This window comes from Phyllobates terribilis, unplaced genomic scaffold, assembly GCF_046119375.1.
Source record: "Phyllobates terribilis strain yellow unplaced genomic scaffold, ASM4611937v1 Scaffold_119__1_contigs__length_5224398, whole genome shotgun sequence".
Lineage (NCBI taxonomy): Eukaryota > Metazoa > Chordata > Amphibia > Anura > Dendrobatidae > Phyllobates > Phyllobates terribilis.
This window is the reverse complement of record NW_027362879.1, coordinates 2,162,775-2,178,247: the sequence shown is the minus strand read 5'-3', so window position 1 is coordinate 2,178,247 and position 15,473 is coordinate 2,162,775. Positions and strand designations below refer to the sequence as shown.

At 45.8% G+C, this 15,473-nt stretch overlaps 1 protein-coding gene across 2 annotated transcripts in view; it reads right to left on the bottom strand.

The window, feature by feature from the left end:
• Window positions 1-15,473, bottom strand: part of LOC141201588 (uncharacterized) — a 194,857-nt gene that overhangs the window by 34,042 nt on the left and 145,342 nt on the right. For both annotated transcript variants that reach the window (XM_073663583.1, XM_073663582.1), the window contains exons 2-6: window positions 14,471-14,605; window positions 14,164-14,343; window positions 13,957-14,080; window positions 13,777-13,874; window positions 8,119-8,209 (exon numbers count right to left, since the gene is read on the bottom strand). In XM_073663583.1, the coding sequence (XP_073519684.1) occupies window positions 8,119-8,209; window positions 13,777-13,874; window positions 13,957-14,080; window positions 14,164-14,343; window positions 14,471-14,572 (595 nt within the window). In that variant the 5' untranslated portion in view covers window positions 14,573-14,605. The remainder of the gene's footprint in view (window positions 1-8,118; window positions 8,210-13,776; window positions 13,875-13,956; window positions 14,081-14,163; window positions 14,344-14,470; window positions 14,606-15,473) is intronic.

Sequence of the window (15,473 nt, the reverse complement as noted above, 5' to 3'; positions counted from 1 at the left end):
GACTTCATCCGAGTTATCTGCTCCCAGGCACAGCACAGTTGGTGGTAAATATCTCCTCTAGGACTTTGAGTATTGCACAACTTCCTGTACTACAAATGGGGTTATTTTTTGTCACTAACAAGTACAACATATTAAATCTTGATATGGAGTTACAATGTTTTTATCTCTCACTACGCCTTAGGACACAGTAGGCAATACCTTTTCTATTCCCTCTACCCTCTCTGATATTAATACCTTCATCACGGCTGCCAGTCTCTGCCTACGCCCCAAAAGTTCATACAGTCCTCCACATGGCTTATACGCGCTCGAGACCTTCATTGGTTTTGTGGATAGTGCCTTTCAGGACTAAAGTTCCAAGGTAGATAAAGGGCTGCTTCATTACCAGTCCAATATTTCTCCCCTTAACAGTCAGGTCCTCAGAAGCCTTCAGGAAGAGAGCAATCTTATCATCAAACCGGCAGACAAAGGGGGCGCCATAGTAGTGATGTATAAAGAGGATTATCTCCTGGAAGTCAATAGACAACTTAACGATAACTCCACATACCAAGGACTACCCCATGACTCAACACATCAAGTCAGGACTGCAATAACATCTGTGATGGAACATTTTCTCTCCAGAGGAGTGATTGATAGTAAGGCACATGATTTTCTCACTAAGCAACATTCCATCACACTTGCCTTTTATGTACTCCTCAAAATTCACAAAAGCCTTGACCATCCTCGTGGTCGTCCTATAGTAACCTCAACAGATTTGCTTCTTTCACCTTTAGCAATTTTCATAGACAAAATATTGACACCTTTAATTAAAAAAAAAGTCCCTCCTTTTTACTAGATACAGGAGCTTTTCTCATTTTTATCACTGACCTAAAATGTGTCCCCCACTAAATGCATCTTGGTTTCTTTTTATATCAACAGACTCTATACGTGCATTCCACACTCTGAAGGTATACGTGCTGTACACAGTCTGTTGCTTGAGTCACAGACAGATCATTGAACTTTGCATTGAACTCCTGACCTTAGTTCTTAACAAAAATTATTTCTTGTTCCAAGATACTTACTTCCTACAGACTAAAGGGACAGCAATGGGCTCTGACATGGCCCCCCCTTATGCAAACTGTTATATGGCCACCTTCGAAGCCCAAATAGTTTACTCCAATCTATTCTTCCATACTCACTCCATCGCATGGAAACATTACATCGATGACATTTTTTGCATATGGGGGGGTGGGGGGGGTGTCCACAGGAATCTCTAAATGAGTTCTATGACCTTTTGAACTCCTCCTTGACAGACCTGGGCTTTACCATGACTCACAGATCTCATCAAATCAGTTTCCTGGATACCATGTTCCTCAAGGACTAACAAGGATTACTAATCACTGACATACACAAAACCTACCGATCGAAACGGTCACTTACACTTTTCGAGTAATCACTCTTTACAAATGAAACGGTCAATTCAAAATCCCAGCTCCAGCGGGTAAATAGGATAGTGAGCAATGATCAATTACACTCACAGAGGCTACCAGAAATGTGCCACAAATTTGAGGAAAGGGGCTATCCCCCCTGAAATTCTACACCAACATAACACACCTTCAGCCCACACCCTTCTTCAATCCATGAACCGGATTCTGTTTGTCCACAGAAGGAATAGAGGTATAGAGAGATACATAAAATGCATGTACACTAATGCCAGAAGCCTCAACAACAAAATGGAGGAATTAGAATTAATTTTGTTGGAAAATAATTATGACATGGTGGGGATATCTGAGACGTGGCTGGACGAGAGCCATGACTGGGCAGTCAATTTACAGGGCTATAGTCTGTTCAGAAATGACCGTACAAACAATCGAGGGGGGGGGGGGGTGTTTATATGTAAAATCATCCTTAAATCCCATCTTGTGGGAGGATATATGTGAATCTAATGAAAATGTAGAGTCCCTGTGGGTGAAGATAAGGGGAGGGGGAAAAAATTATAAATTACTGATAGGGGTTTGTTATAAGTCTCCAAAAATAATGGAAGTAGCGGAGAATATCCTCGTAAAGCAAATAGATGAAGCAGCGACTCAAGGAGAAGTCATTATTATGGGAGACTTCAACTACCCTGAAATACATTGGGGGACAGAAACCTGTAGTTCAAGCAAAGGTAATAGGTTTTTGACAACTATGAGAGACAATTACCTTTCACAACTGGTTCAGGACCCAACAAGAAGGAGGGCACTGCTAGACCTAATATTAACCAATAGGCCAGACCGCATATCAAATATACGAGTTGGGTGTCACTTGGGTAATAGTGATCACAAAATAATACGTTTTCATGTAACCTTTAATAAGATGTGTAGTAGAGGGGTTACAAGGACACTAAACTTCAGGAAGGCAAATTTCCAACGGTTAAGAGATGATCTTAGTGCAATAAACTGGGACGATATCCTGAGACATAAAGCTACACAAAGCAAATGGGAGACATTTATTAACATCCTGAGTAGGACCTGTGCACAATATATACCCTCTGGGAATAAACATGCTAGAAATAGGAGGAAACCACTATGGCTAAATAGAGCTGTAAGGGGCGCAATAAGTGACAAAAAGAAAGCATTTAGAGAACTAAAGCAAGTAGGTAGTGATGGGGCATTAAATAAATATAGAAAATTAAATAAATTCTGTAAAAAACAAATCAAGGCAGCAAAGATTGAGGCAGAGAGAATCATTGCCAGAGAAAGTAAAATAACCCCAAAATATTCTTTAACTACATAAATAGTAAAAAACTAAAAAATGATAGTGTTGGCCCCATTAAAAATAGTCTGGGTGAAATGGTGGATGAGGATGAGGAAAAAGCCAATATGCTAAATGATTTTTTTTCAACCGTATTTACACAAGAAAATCGCATGACAGAAAACATGATTAGTGACAACAAAAATTCTCCATTAAATGTCACTTGCTTAACCCAGCAGGAAGTACGGCGGTGTCTAAAAATCACTAAAGTTGACAAATCCCCGGGCCCGGATGGGATACACCCGCGAGTACTGCAGGAATTAAGTAACGTCATAGATAGACCATTATTTTTAATGTTTAAAGATTCCATAATAACAGGGTCTGTACCACAGGACTGGCGTATAGCAAATGTGGTGCCAATATTCAAAAAAGGGACAAAAACTGAACTTGTAAATTATAGGCCGGTAAGCTTAACCTCTACTGTGGGTAAAATCCTGGAGGGTTTCCTAAGAGATGCTATAATAGAGTATCTCAAGAAGAATAACCTCACGACCCAATATCAACATGGGTTTACGAGGGACCGTTCCTGTCAAACTAATCTGATCAGTTTTTATGAGGAGGCAAGTTCCGGACTGGACCAAGGAAATGCAGTGGATGTTGTGTATATGGACTTTTCAAAAGCTTTTGATATGGTTCCACACAAAAGGTTGATACATAAAATGAGAACAATGGGGATAGGGGAAAATATATGTATGTGGGTTAAGAATTGGCTCAGTGATAGGAAACAAAGGGTGGTTATTAATGGAACACACTGAGACTGGGTCTCAGTTAACAGCGGGGTACCACAGGGGTCAGTATTGGGCCCCCTTCTTTTTAACATATTTATTAATGACCTTGTAGGGGGCATACAGAGTAATATTTCAATATTTGCAGATGACACTAAACTCTGCAGGGTAATCAATACAGAGGAGGACAATTTTATATTACAGGAGGATCTATGTAAACTAGAAGCTTGGGCTGATAAATGGCAAATGAGCTTTAATAGGGATAAATGTAAGGTAATGCACTTGGGCAGAGGAAATAAAATGTATAATTATATGCTTAATTGTAAAACACTGGGCAAAACTGTAACTGAAAAAGACCTGGGTGTATTGGTGGACGACAAGCTCACGTTTAGTGGCCAGTGTCAGGCAGCTGCTGCAAAGGCAAATAAAATAATGGGATGCATTAAAAGAAGCATAGATGCTCATGAGGAGAAGATAATTTTACCTCTATACAAGTCATTAGTGCGACCACACTTAGAATACTGTGTACAGTTCTGGTCTCCGGTGTATAAGAAAGACATAGCTGAACTAGAGCAGAGAAGAGCGACCAAGGTTATTAGGGGACTGGGGGGTCTGCAATACCAAGACAGGTTATTACACTTGGGGTTATTTACTGTGGAAAAAAGAAGGCTTAGGGGTGATCTTATTACTATATACAAGTATATGAGGGGACAGTACAAAGACCTTTCTACTGATCTTTTTACTCTGAGGCCTGAGACGGGGACAAGGGGGCATCTTCTACGACTGGAGGAAAGAAGGTTTAATCATAATCACAGACGGGGATTCTTTACTGTAAGAGCAGTGAGACTATGGAGCTCTCTGCCGCATGATGTTGCAATGAGTGATTCACTAATAACATTTAAGAAGGGCATGGATGCCTTTCTTGAAAAGTATAATATTACAGGTTATAAATACTAGATTCCTTGATAGGGCGTTGATCCAGGGAACTAGTCTGATTGTCGTATGGAGTCGGGAAGGAATTTTTTTCCCCAATGTGGAGCGTAGTGTTTGCCACATGGTTTTTTTTTGCCTTCCTCTGGATCAACATGTTAGGCTATGGGTTGAACTAGATGGACTTAGTCTTCCTTCAACCTTAAAAACTATGTTACTATGTTACAATTACCATCCGTTTGCATACATTTTGCACAAAACCATCCGGAAACATTGGCACATCCTACAATCTGCTTATCCCCACATCCCAGAGTTCCAATAATCATTTTTTCCGTGTTTCAATCGGGCACCCAATCTCAAGGATTCATGTCGACGAGGGCCCCAAACATACAGGGGTCAAACAACGTTTTTTACAAATTCCTAAGGGGAACCTTCCACTGCTTGCAGTGCCACCAATGCAACAACGTCCTACATGGGAACACCATTTACCATCCCCATACCGGTAAACAATACCCGGTCACAGGGTATTTTACCTGTTACACCAACTTCATAGTATACCTCATTAAATGCCCTTGTGGTCTGGCATACATTGGTGAGACGACACAACCACAAGCATAAGTCCACAATTAGATGTAAGAATCTACTACTACTCTTGCTACAACATTTCGTTACATTAGGCCATAACATATCTCAACTCAAGTTCCAGGTCATTGAACAGGTGCTTCCCCTACACGAGGAGGTGAACGTGTACGCCTACTGAAGTAAGGGAGGCCTTTTGGATCCATGAACATCAAACCCTTACCCCCAGGGGGCTCAATAGGGATTATGTTTTATTATCATTCCTGTGATAATTTTAGAGAGAACTGCATAAGTTGTACCACATTGTTCTCAGCCTTGAGTTTTTCACTGTTGGAGTGTACTTATATGTGTTTTGAGATACAGTATTTGCATGTCATTTAAGGGATTTTCTTTCATTATCATGGTATTTATTTTGCATTCTTTATGTTGCAGAACGGCTTCTCCTTATTTTAATCACTGATCATCATCCTCCACTACCCACAGGCTGATCCACTTACACATGTTCACCTCCTGTCACATTTCCAGGCTTATTATTTTTTTGTCCTGCACGACCTCCATCCCTCATCACATAGTGAAATGCAAACTCCCCTGTTCTGGAACGCACTCCACCCACTCAGAACACCGTTGCTGTTGCAACGCATGACACAGCCTCTGACATGCACATCCTGCACCGTGGAACGCACGTTCGCCCTCAGTTTCTCCAGCCACGCCTCCTCCTAAGCCTTCAGGCAATCGTTAGCGGCGCTCGACATGTCGTCATTTCCGGTGACGTCACTGCTATCCAGACACCGCCTCCTATCGCTTCAGTCCACTTCCAGGAACGTTACACTAGCGGTTCACCCTGACTGGTCTCCTGGGACATTAGGTCCTGCCCTCTGACCACATATACTAGGCTTTCTCCTCCCTTGACATGGCGACCTTAGGAACCAGCGGGGAATACCACATTCCACACCTGTCATACTTCCTGCTCTCACTACTGGGTATGTTTCTACATACAGTGGGTACGGAAAGTATTCAGACCCCTTTAAATTTTTCACTTTTTGTTTCATTGCAGCCATTTGGTAAATTCTAAAAAGTTCATTTTTTTCTCATTAAAGTACACTCTGCACCCCATCTTGACTGAAAAAAAACAAATGTAGAATTTTTTGCAAATTAAAAAAGAAAATCTGAAATACACGGTCATAAGTATTGAGACCCTTTGCTCAGACACTCATATTTAAGTCACATGCTGTCCATTTCCTTGTGATCCTGCTTGAGATGGTTCTACTCCTTCATTGGAGTCCAGCTGTATTTAATTAAACTGATAGGGCTTGATTTGGAAAGGCGCACACCTGTCTATATAACACCTCAAAGCTCACAGTGCATGTCAGACCAAATGAGAATCATGAGCTCAAAGGAACTGCCCAAGGAGCTCAGAGACAGAATTGTGGCAAGGCACAGATCTGGCCAAGGTTATAAAAGAATTTCTGCATTACTCAAGGATTATGGAGGCCACTGTGCTCTTAGGAACCTTAAATGGAAGATGTTTGGGACCACCAGAAGTCTCCCTAGACCTGGCCGTCCAGCCAAACTGAGCAATCGTGGGAGAAGAGCCTTGGTGAGAGAGGTAAAGAAGAACCCCAAGATCACTGTGGCTGAGCTCCAGAGATGCAGTGGGGAGATGGGAGAAAGTGCCACAAAGTCAACTATCACTGCAGCCCTCCACCAGTCGGGCCATTATGGCAGAGTGGCCCGACGGAAGCCTCTCCTCAGTGCAAGACATATGAAAGCCCGCATAGAGTTTGCTCAAAACCTATGACTATGAGAAATAAGATTCTCTGGTCTGATGAGACAAAGATAGAATTTTTTGGTGATAATTCTAAGCGGTATGTGTGGAGAAAACCAGGCACTGCTCATCACCTGCCCAATACAATCCCAACAGTGCAATATGGTGGTGGCAGCATCTTGCTGTGGGGGTGTTTTTCAGCTGCAGGCACAGGACGACTGGTTGCAATTGAAGGAAACATGAATGCGGCCAAGTACAGACATATCCTGGATGAAAACCTCTTCCAGAGTGCTCTGCACCTCAGGTTTGGCCAAAGGTTCACCTTCCAACAAGACAATGACCCTAAGCACACAGCTAAAATAACAAAGGAGTGGCTTCAGAACAACTCTGTGACCATTCTTGACTGGCCCAGCCAGAGCCCTGACCTAAACCCAATTGAGCATCTATGGAGAAACCTGAAAATGGCTGTCCACCAACGTTCACCCTCCAACCTGACGGAACTGGAGAGGATCTGCAAGGAAGAATGGCAGAGGATCCCCAAATCCAGCTGTGAAAAACTTGTTGCATCATTCCCAAGAAGACTCATGGCTGTACTAGCTCAAAAGGGGGCATCTACTCAATACTGAGCAAAGGGTCTGAATACTTATGCCCGTGTGATATTTCAGTTTTTCTTTTTTAATAAATTTGCAAAAAATTTTACATTTCTGTTTTTTTTCAGTCAAGATGGGGTGCAGAGTGGACTTTAATGAGAAAAAATGAACTTTTTAGAATTTACCAAATGGCTGCAATGAAACAAAGAGTGAAAAATTTAAAGGGGTCTGAATACTTTCCGTACCCACTGTATATCTGCTGGTACCTATTGGATAATCATTATGAGGCTGGTGTTCTTATGGCTGTTTGTCTCCCTAGATCCTGTCTATCCACTGAGACACTGTGTACTTCCTGCTTTCACCTTTAACTATATTCCTAGCAGTCTGGTAGGTCACACTTATTATACAGCCATTATGTGCACTCTATTGCAATGTTTTTGATTTTCAGATAATTATGAATTTCAGAAATACCTTATGACAGTTTGTTTCTAGTACTTTTTATGCTTTTGTCTGATATATGTAGTTTTTACTTTTATTTCTTTATGCTGCAGCACACACTGATGAAGGTCTTGAGGACCAAAACAATTGTACCTGTGTTGGACTGCAATTAAATACTTTAAAATTATGCCTGTCAAGTTTCATTTGCTTTTTGAATGGCTTTGGACCCTACTTGCGCACCTATTCCACCAGTGTTGCGGTTTTCTACACTATTATCTGAGAAAAATCTGTGACTTCTCTGTATTTAGTGGTTACTACTCACCTGGGTAGTCATATGTAGGAATCTCCTCTTTACACTTCTCATCTCCCCTCACATATGTCTCTGTGGTATTAATATGGGTCAGATCTTCACCCTGAAACAAATATTGTAAAAGTCACTGTAGCGTCGGCGTCTTTGCCTCCTGCCGGGCAGAGACACCGATCCCCTCACAGCCGCTGTCCCGGCGTCTTCCGGCTCCCCTGCTGCATCTGCCCGGGGTGTGCGCAGCACGCGCAGTTCCCCGGACACTGTTCTTGCTGTCCTAAAGAGTCCCCAGCCAATGGCCCGGATGACTGCTCCTATATTAGGCACCTCCTCGAAAATGAAGTTGCCGATGCAAGGTTGTTGTTTGCGTGCTAACACTCTCCTCAGCCCTCAGGTTCCAGTGCCCGCCAGCCTGTCTATCAGCTGTGCTCGCCTGCCTGTGTATCTGCTGTGCCCGTCTGTTTGTCTACCTGCATCACCTGCCTTTCTACAAGCCGTGCTCATCTGCTGTGCCTGTCGGCTTCGGCCATCAGTCCCATGGGAGTCGCCTGCTCACACACAAGGTCGGTCCCAGAGTTGCACCTGGTTCACCTTCCCGGTCCCTCCTTGGTTCACGGAGTTGACTAAGCCGCCGTCTGGCCAGGGTTGGTCCAGGTAGGCACTTAGTTACGCCCCTCTGGTCCCTCTTTGTGTCACAGCACAGAGGTTCCACCACTCAGATCTGTAACAGTTTGCACAGGCCATGGAATCCGGTGTCTCCCAGGCTCCTTCGTTCTCAGACCTGTACCAAGAGGTGTCTCACCAGAGATCCCAACAGGATACTATCTTGTCCTATCTGCGGACAGTCAACTCCCACTTGGATGCGCTGTTCACCCAGACTGTGTCCGCCTCTAACCAAGCGGCACCCGCTCCGACGACACCTCAACCTAGTGCCGCTGTGGCATCCGGCTTAGGACCCCAGCTTTCTGCTCCTCCACGTTTCGGTGGTCACCCTGCCCTATGGCTTCATTAATCAGTGCACGCTGCACTTTGAACTCCTGGCACACCAGTTCACCTCCGACCGGGCCAGGGTGGCATTCATCATGTCTCATCTCACCGGAGAGGCGTTGGCGTGGCTTAACCCTCTGTAGGAGAGAGGGGATCCTCTGGTGTCCGACCTCCAGGCTTTCCTCGCGGCTTTCTGGAAGGTGTTCGATGAGCCTGGACGAAAATCTTCGACTGCCTCTTCTCTTCTCCGACTCCGCCAAGGGAGTCTCTCTGTGGGACAGTATGCCGCGCGTTTCCGCACCCTCGCATCTGAACTTGCCTGGAACAATGAGGCTCTGGTGTCCACCTTTTGGGAGGGCCTTTCCGGACGGATCAAGGATGATCTAGCCGGTCGTGACATACCTCCCTCTCTGGACGACCTGGTGTCATTAGCTACACGGATCGACATCCGTTTTCAGGAGCGTTCTAAAGAACAAGACCCGTGAGAGGAGGCCCCTGCGCCTCGCACTGACCTTCCAAAGGCCAGTCTCACAACCAGCATCCCCTCCGGTGTCTTCTCCAGAGTCTATGCAAATAGACCAAGTTAACATGGTCAAGTCTGAGCAGGAGATCAGCCGTGCCGAGGGGAGTTGCTTCTACTGTGGCAGTATAGAGCATCCAATCTGCACCTGTCCGGTGAGACCGGGAAACTCCAGTGTCTAGGACCGCTTGGAGAGGTCGTCCTAGGCCAAAGTTCTTCCTCTCCACCTTTGACTCTGTCCGTTTCAGTTACCAGTGATGAGACCCGCTTCTTCGAGACTGCCTATCTGGATTCCGGAGCCGCTGGGAACCTTATTCAACAGGCCGTTGTGGAGCGATATCAGATTTCTACCATACGTCTGGCTGATCCTTTAGCGGTTTCCTCTGTGGATGGAAAGCTTTTCTCTGAGACCATCTTGTTTGTCACTGAGCCTGTAACTCTTCAGGTGGGAATGCTACATTCGGAGAGGGTCTCCTTTTACATGCTGTCCGGTCTCTCTTATCCCCTCTTGCTTGGCCTGCCTTGGTTACAGAGACATGAGGCCGTCCTGAATTGGAGCTCGGGTGAGGTGCTCCATTGGGGTCAGGAATGTCATAAGTCCTGTCTGGTTCCGATTCGTCCTGTTTGACCTCCGTCTACTTAACCTACCTGGTCTGCCGGCACCCTACTGGTCATAAGCAGACATCTTTGATAAAAAGGAGGCAGAGACACTACCACCTCATAGGCCGTATGATTGCCCCATCGACCTAATACCTGGTGCTTCACCTCCCCGCGGGCGAATCTACCCCTTGTCGCTGGCCGAGACCCGTGCTATGTCTGAATACATAGAAGAGAATATTGCTAGGGGATTTATCCAGAAATCCACCTCTCCGGCTGGAGCAGGATTCTTCTTCGTCAAAAAGAAAGATGGCTCTCTTCGTCCATGTATGGACTATAGGGGCCTAAACAAGATTACCATCAAAAATAAGTACCCCATGCCTCTCATCTCGGAGCTGTTTGACCGTCTAAAAGGTGCAAAGATCTTCACTTAGCTCGATCTTCGTGGGGCGTACAATCTGGTCCAGATTCGCCAGGTAGACGAGTGGAAGACGGCATTCAACACTTGGGATGGTCACTACGAGTACCGCGTGATGCCCTTCGGTCTCTAATGCTCCAGCCGTCTTCCAAAAGTTAGTGAATGACATCTTCCGAGATCTCCTGTATTCCCGCATGGTGGTGTGCCTGAACGATATCTTGGTGTTCTCCCCTGACCTCCCTCTCACCGGAAGGATGTTCGTCAGGTACTGCTGAGGCTCCGGAAGAATCGTCTGTATGCTAAGTACGAGAAATGCCTCTTTGACCAGACCTCCCTACCATTTTTGGGGAATATCATCTCTGAGACCGGACTGCGGATGGATCCCGAGAAGGTGTCTGCTGTCTTAAAGGGGCCCCGACCTGAGGGGTTTAAGGATATTCAGTGGTTTCTGGGATTCGCTAACTATTACCGCCTCTTCATTCCTTATTTCTCCTCCCGGACTGCTCCCATCTCTGCTCTCACCCGTAAAGGAGCAAATCCCAGGGAATGGACTTCCGAGGCGGAAAGTGCCTTTGTTTCTCTTAATCAAGCCTTCTCCTCCGCTCCTGTGCTACATCGTCCAGATTGCAATAAACAGTTCTTCCTGGAGGTTGACGCCACTTCCTCCGGGGCCGGAGCAGTGCTCACCCAGAAATCCTCGTCCGGGCGAATGGTGACCTGTGGCTTCTTCTCCAAACTCTTTTCTTCGTCCGAGCTCAATTACTCCATAGGAAATCGAGAACTGATGGCCATCAAATTAGCGCTGGAGGAGTGGCGCTACTTGCACTCGGTGGTCATCTACATTCACCATAAAAACCTCGCTTACTTGCAGACCGCCCAAAGATTAAATCCGGGCCGGGCCAGATGGTCTTTGCTCGTTTCAGCTTCACTCTCCATTTCCGCCCGGCAGACAAGAATATTAAAGCTGAAGCTCTATTCTGCTCTTTTCTGTCTACCGATCGAGAGGAGGAGCCTCTACACATTATTGACCCCTCCAGTATAATGACTGTTGCTCCGTTTGACCTGTCTCATCTAGCTCCTGGTAAGACCTTTGTAGCGGCTCAGGATCGGAAGAGGGTCTTACTCTGGGGTCATTCGGCCAAACTGGCTGGTCATGCCGGCCAGAGGAAGACGCTTCTGCTCATTGCCAGACATTATTGGTGGCCCACCCTGCACAAGGATGTTGCGGATTTTGTCGTGGCCTGTTCCTCCTGTGCCTGTAACAAGATACCCAGGCACCTCCCAGCTGGTCGTCTTCTTCCTCTACCCGTGCCTTCTGCTCCTTGGCAACACATTGCTATGGACTTCATGACTGATCTTCCGGTATCTGTCGTTTCTACCGTCATATGGGTGGTCGCTGACCGGTTCTCCAAGATGGCTCACTTCATTCCTTTGCCTGGTCTTCCGTCCGCATCGGTGCTGGCTAAGGACTTCATCCGTCACATCTTTCGTCTCCAAGGCTTACCCCTCCACATGGTCTCAGACAGAGGAGTTCAGTTCACTTCTCGCTTCTGGAGAGCCACGTGCAAGCTGCTGGATGTCTCTTTGGACTTTTCTTCAGCCTATCATCCTCAGTCCAATGGAACGTATTAATCAGATCCTTACCAGTTTTCTTCGGCACTTTGTCAACGCTCATCATAGCGATTGGGTAGAACTTCTGCCTTGGGCCGAGTTTTCTTATAACAATCATGTGAGCGAGTCCGCTGCTAAGTCTCCGTTTTTTGTGGTTTACGGTTGACACCCCCGAATTCCGTTTCCCATCTCTTCTTCAGTGGACAATCCTGCCGCGGAATCTCTCGTCAGTGAATTTGAGACACTTGATCCGCGCTTCTTCAGTCCTCCGAACGGATGAAGAAGCATGCTGATAAGAGACGTCTGGATCCACCTCTATTTCATCCGGGAGACAAGGTCTGGCTTTCCTCCAAATATGTCCATCTCAAGATACCATCATACAAGTTGGGCCTGGGTTTCATCGGTTCTTTCTAGATCCTGAACCAAATAAATCCAGTGGCGTACAAGCTGAAACTCCCTGCCTCCTTAAGGATTCCCAATTCCTTTCATGTGTCTCTCCACAAGCCTATTGTCCTTAATCCTTTCTCTGACGATCCAGGTACCACTCCAGCTCCAGTCTCCACTGAGGACGTCTTTGAGGTAGAGAATATTTTGGCCATCAAGAGGGTAAGAGGAAAGACTTTCTTGTGGATTGGAAGGGGTTTGGTCCTGAGGAGAGGTCTTGGGAGCCCAGGGAGAACATTCATGCTCCTTGTCTTCTAGAAAAAATTCTTGCGAGCCTAAAGAAGATGTGGCGTAGAGGAGGGGGTACTGTAGCGTCGGCGTCTCTGCCTCCTGCCAGGCAGAGACGCCGATCCCCTCACCACCGCGGTCCCGGTCAGGCGTCTTCCGGCTCCCCTGCTGCATCTGCATGGGGTGTGTGCACCACACGCAGTTCTCCATGCACTGTTCTTTGGGCGCACGCGCGTGAGCTCCTTCCCTCTTAAAGGGGCCGCGCGATCAGTCCTAAAAAGAGTCCCCGGCCAATGGCCGGAGGACTGCTCCTATATTAGGCACCTCCAAAATTGAGGTGCCTGTGCAAGGTTATTGTTTGTGTGCTAACACTCTCCTCAGCCCTCAGGTTCCAGTGCCCGCCTGCCTATCAGCCTTGCCCACCTGCTTGTCTACCCGCATCACCTGCCTGTCTACCAGCCGTGCTCATCTGCTGTGCCTGTCGGCTTCGGCCATCAGTCCCGTGGGAGTCGCCTGCTCTCGCACAAGGTCGGTCCCAGAGTGGCACCTGGTTCACCTTCCCGGTCCCTCCTTGGTTCACGGAGTCGACTAAGCCGCCGTGTGGCCAGGGTCAGTCAGGGTAGGCACTTAGTTACGCCGCTCTGGTCCCTCCTTGTATCACAGCACAGAGGTTTCACACCCGGATCCGTAACAGTCACAGACAGATGGAGAATTCACATCTATGATCAGCTCTAATCCTGCCATCTCCACCATTCTCATTACACAAGTATAAAACATATAATACTGGTGGATAAAACAAGACTGAGCACAAGACCTTCACAGCCGTCTACACATCATAGGGGAGATCTCATGATACATTCTCTCCATCTACCTGATGATCCTGAGGAACATCGGGATCTTCAGGTTTACAGTCCTGTGGAAGAAGAGGATGAGGACATCTCTCTGGTGTTGTCCTCTCACTAGATAGATCTGAAGGAAAACACATACAGGGACTGAATTCATTCTTTACATACAGATAATAGGCCATGTGTATTTAGTTCTGTCTTATTACCTGTTGATGTGAGGGGCTGGGGAACCTCCATCTTGATGTCCCTGTACAGATATTGGTGTCCTTCTAAATACTCCCACTCCTCCATGGAGAAATAGACAGCGACATCCTGACATCTTATAGAAGCCTGACACATACAATGATACCGTTACCCCCCCGATCCCTTCACAGCGTTACTGTATAAAGTCCCAGCATTCCCAGCAGTGTCACCTCTCCAGTCAGCAGCTCAATCATCTTGTAGGTGAGTTCTAGGATCTTCTGGTCATTGATGTCCTCATGCATCAGGGGGTGAGGTGGAGGCCCCGTGATTGGGCTCAGGGGTCTTCCCCATCCCTCAGACACAGGATCCTGACAGTGCTCATTAGAGGTCTTCTTCACTACTGTGTAATCCTGGTTATGGAGAGACATTAATAAATACCACTACAGACATTTCCAGAGTCCTCACCTCTCCAGTTCTGTCCATCTCTTATTCCCATAGATAAGAATGATGTAATGTGACGTCATCAGAATCTCTCACCTCTCCAGTAAGACGAAAGAGGATCTCCAGGGTGAGGTGTAATATCCTCTCCGCCATCTTGTCCCTGTCCATATCCATGCTTAATGGATGAAGCAGAAACATTTTCTTATTTAGAGGATCCGATATTGTAGAGACCTGAATGAGAAGATGAGCCGATGTAAATTCATAAAAATCCTGTGTAATAATACAATCACTGGAGATAATAAGGGAAATATATGAGATTTACTATTTTGTTTTCTTCTTTACATCTAGTAATAAAACCTATATATTTTAGGCCACAGACAACAAGCAGTTTCTTCCTTGGAGTCGGCAGCTGAACACGTTTCTCATAGACTCATCTTCCATAACGCTAATTCTCGTCTCATTTACGGACACTGGAATCGGCATTAGCAATACTGCAGGAGATATTCATTACACGTCACATGACAAATAACTACTTCATGATGAGGATGACATTTTGATCTTCAACTACAGCTCTAGAAACATATTTGGCCAGAGTCCTGTCACCCACTAGATCACCACCGGCCGTCTATATGATTCCGGACTGTAATCTTCTATCACGTTAGATCTCAGGTCTGATTCACACACAGAAATTTGAGACATTTATAAAAGCTTGTTTGTAAGAACACCAACACAAGAGATATTTGATGCCAAATTCTCCATATACAATGTATTTTTTCTCTCTGGATATGATAGAATTTTTTTAGCATTTTCATGTAGGTTTCCATATATTACATGAAAAATACCCCAAAAAAATACAATTGGGGATGGAGGTACTGGGGGAACATTATACAGAGTGTGGGGGGATGGCGGTACTAGGGGAACAGTATACTGTGTATGGGGGCCAAGAAAGGGGCACTGTACTATGAGAGCAATACAGGATTCCTTCACAAAAACACCCTAAATATAACATTTTTTAAAACCACCCCACAATTTGTGAATCTTCAGGGTAAATCGCTATATAACCATTTGATTAGAGCTGATACTATTAAGCTAAAGTGTC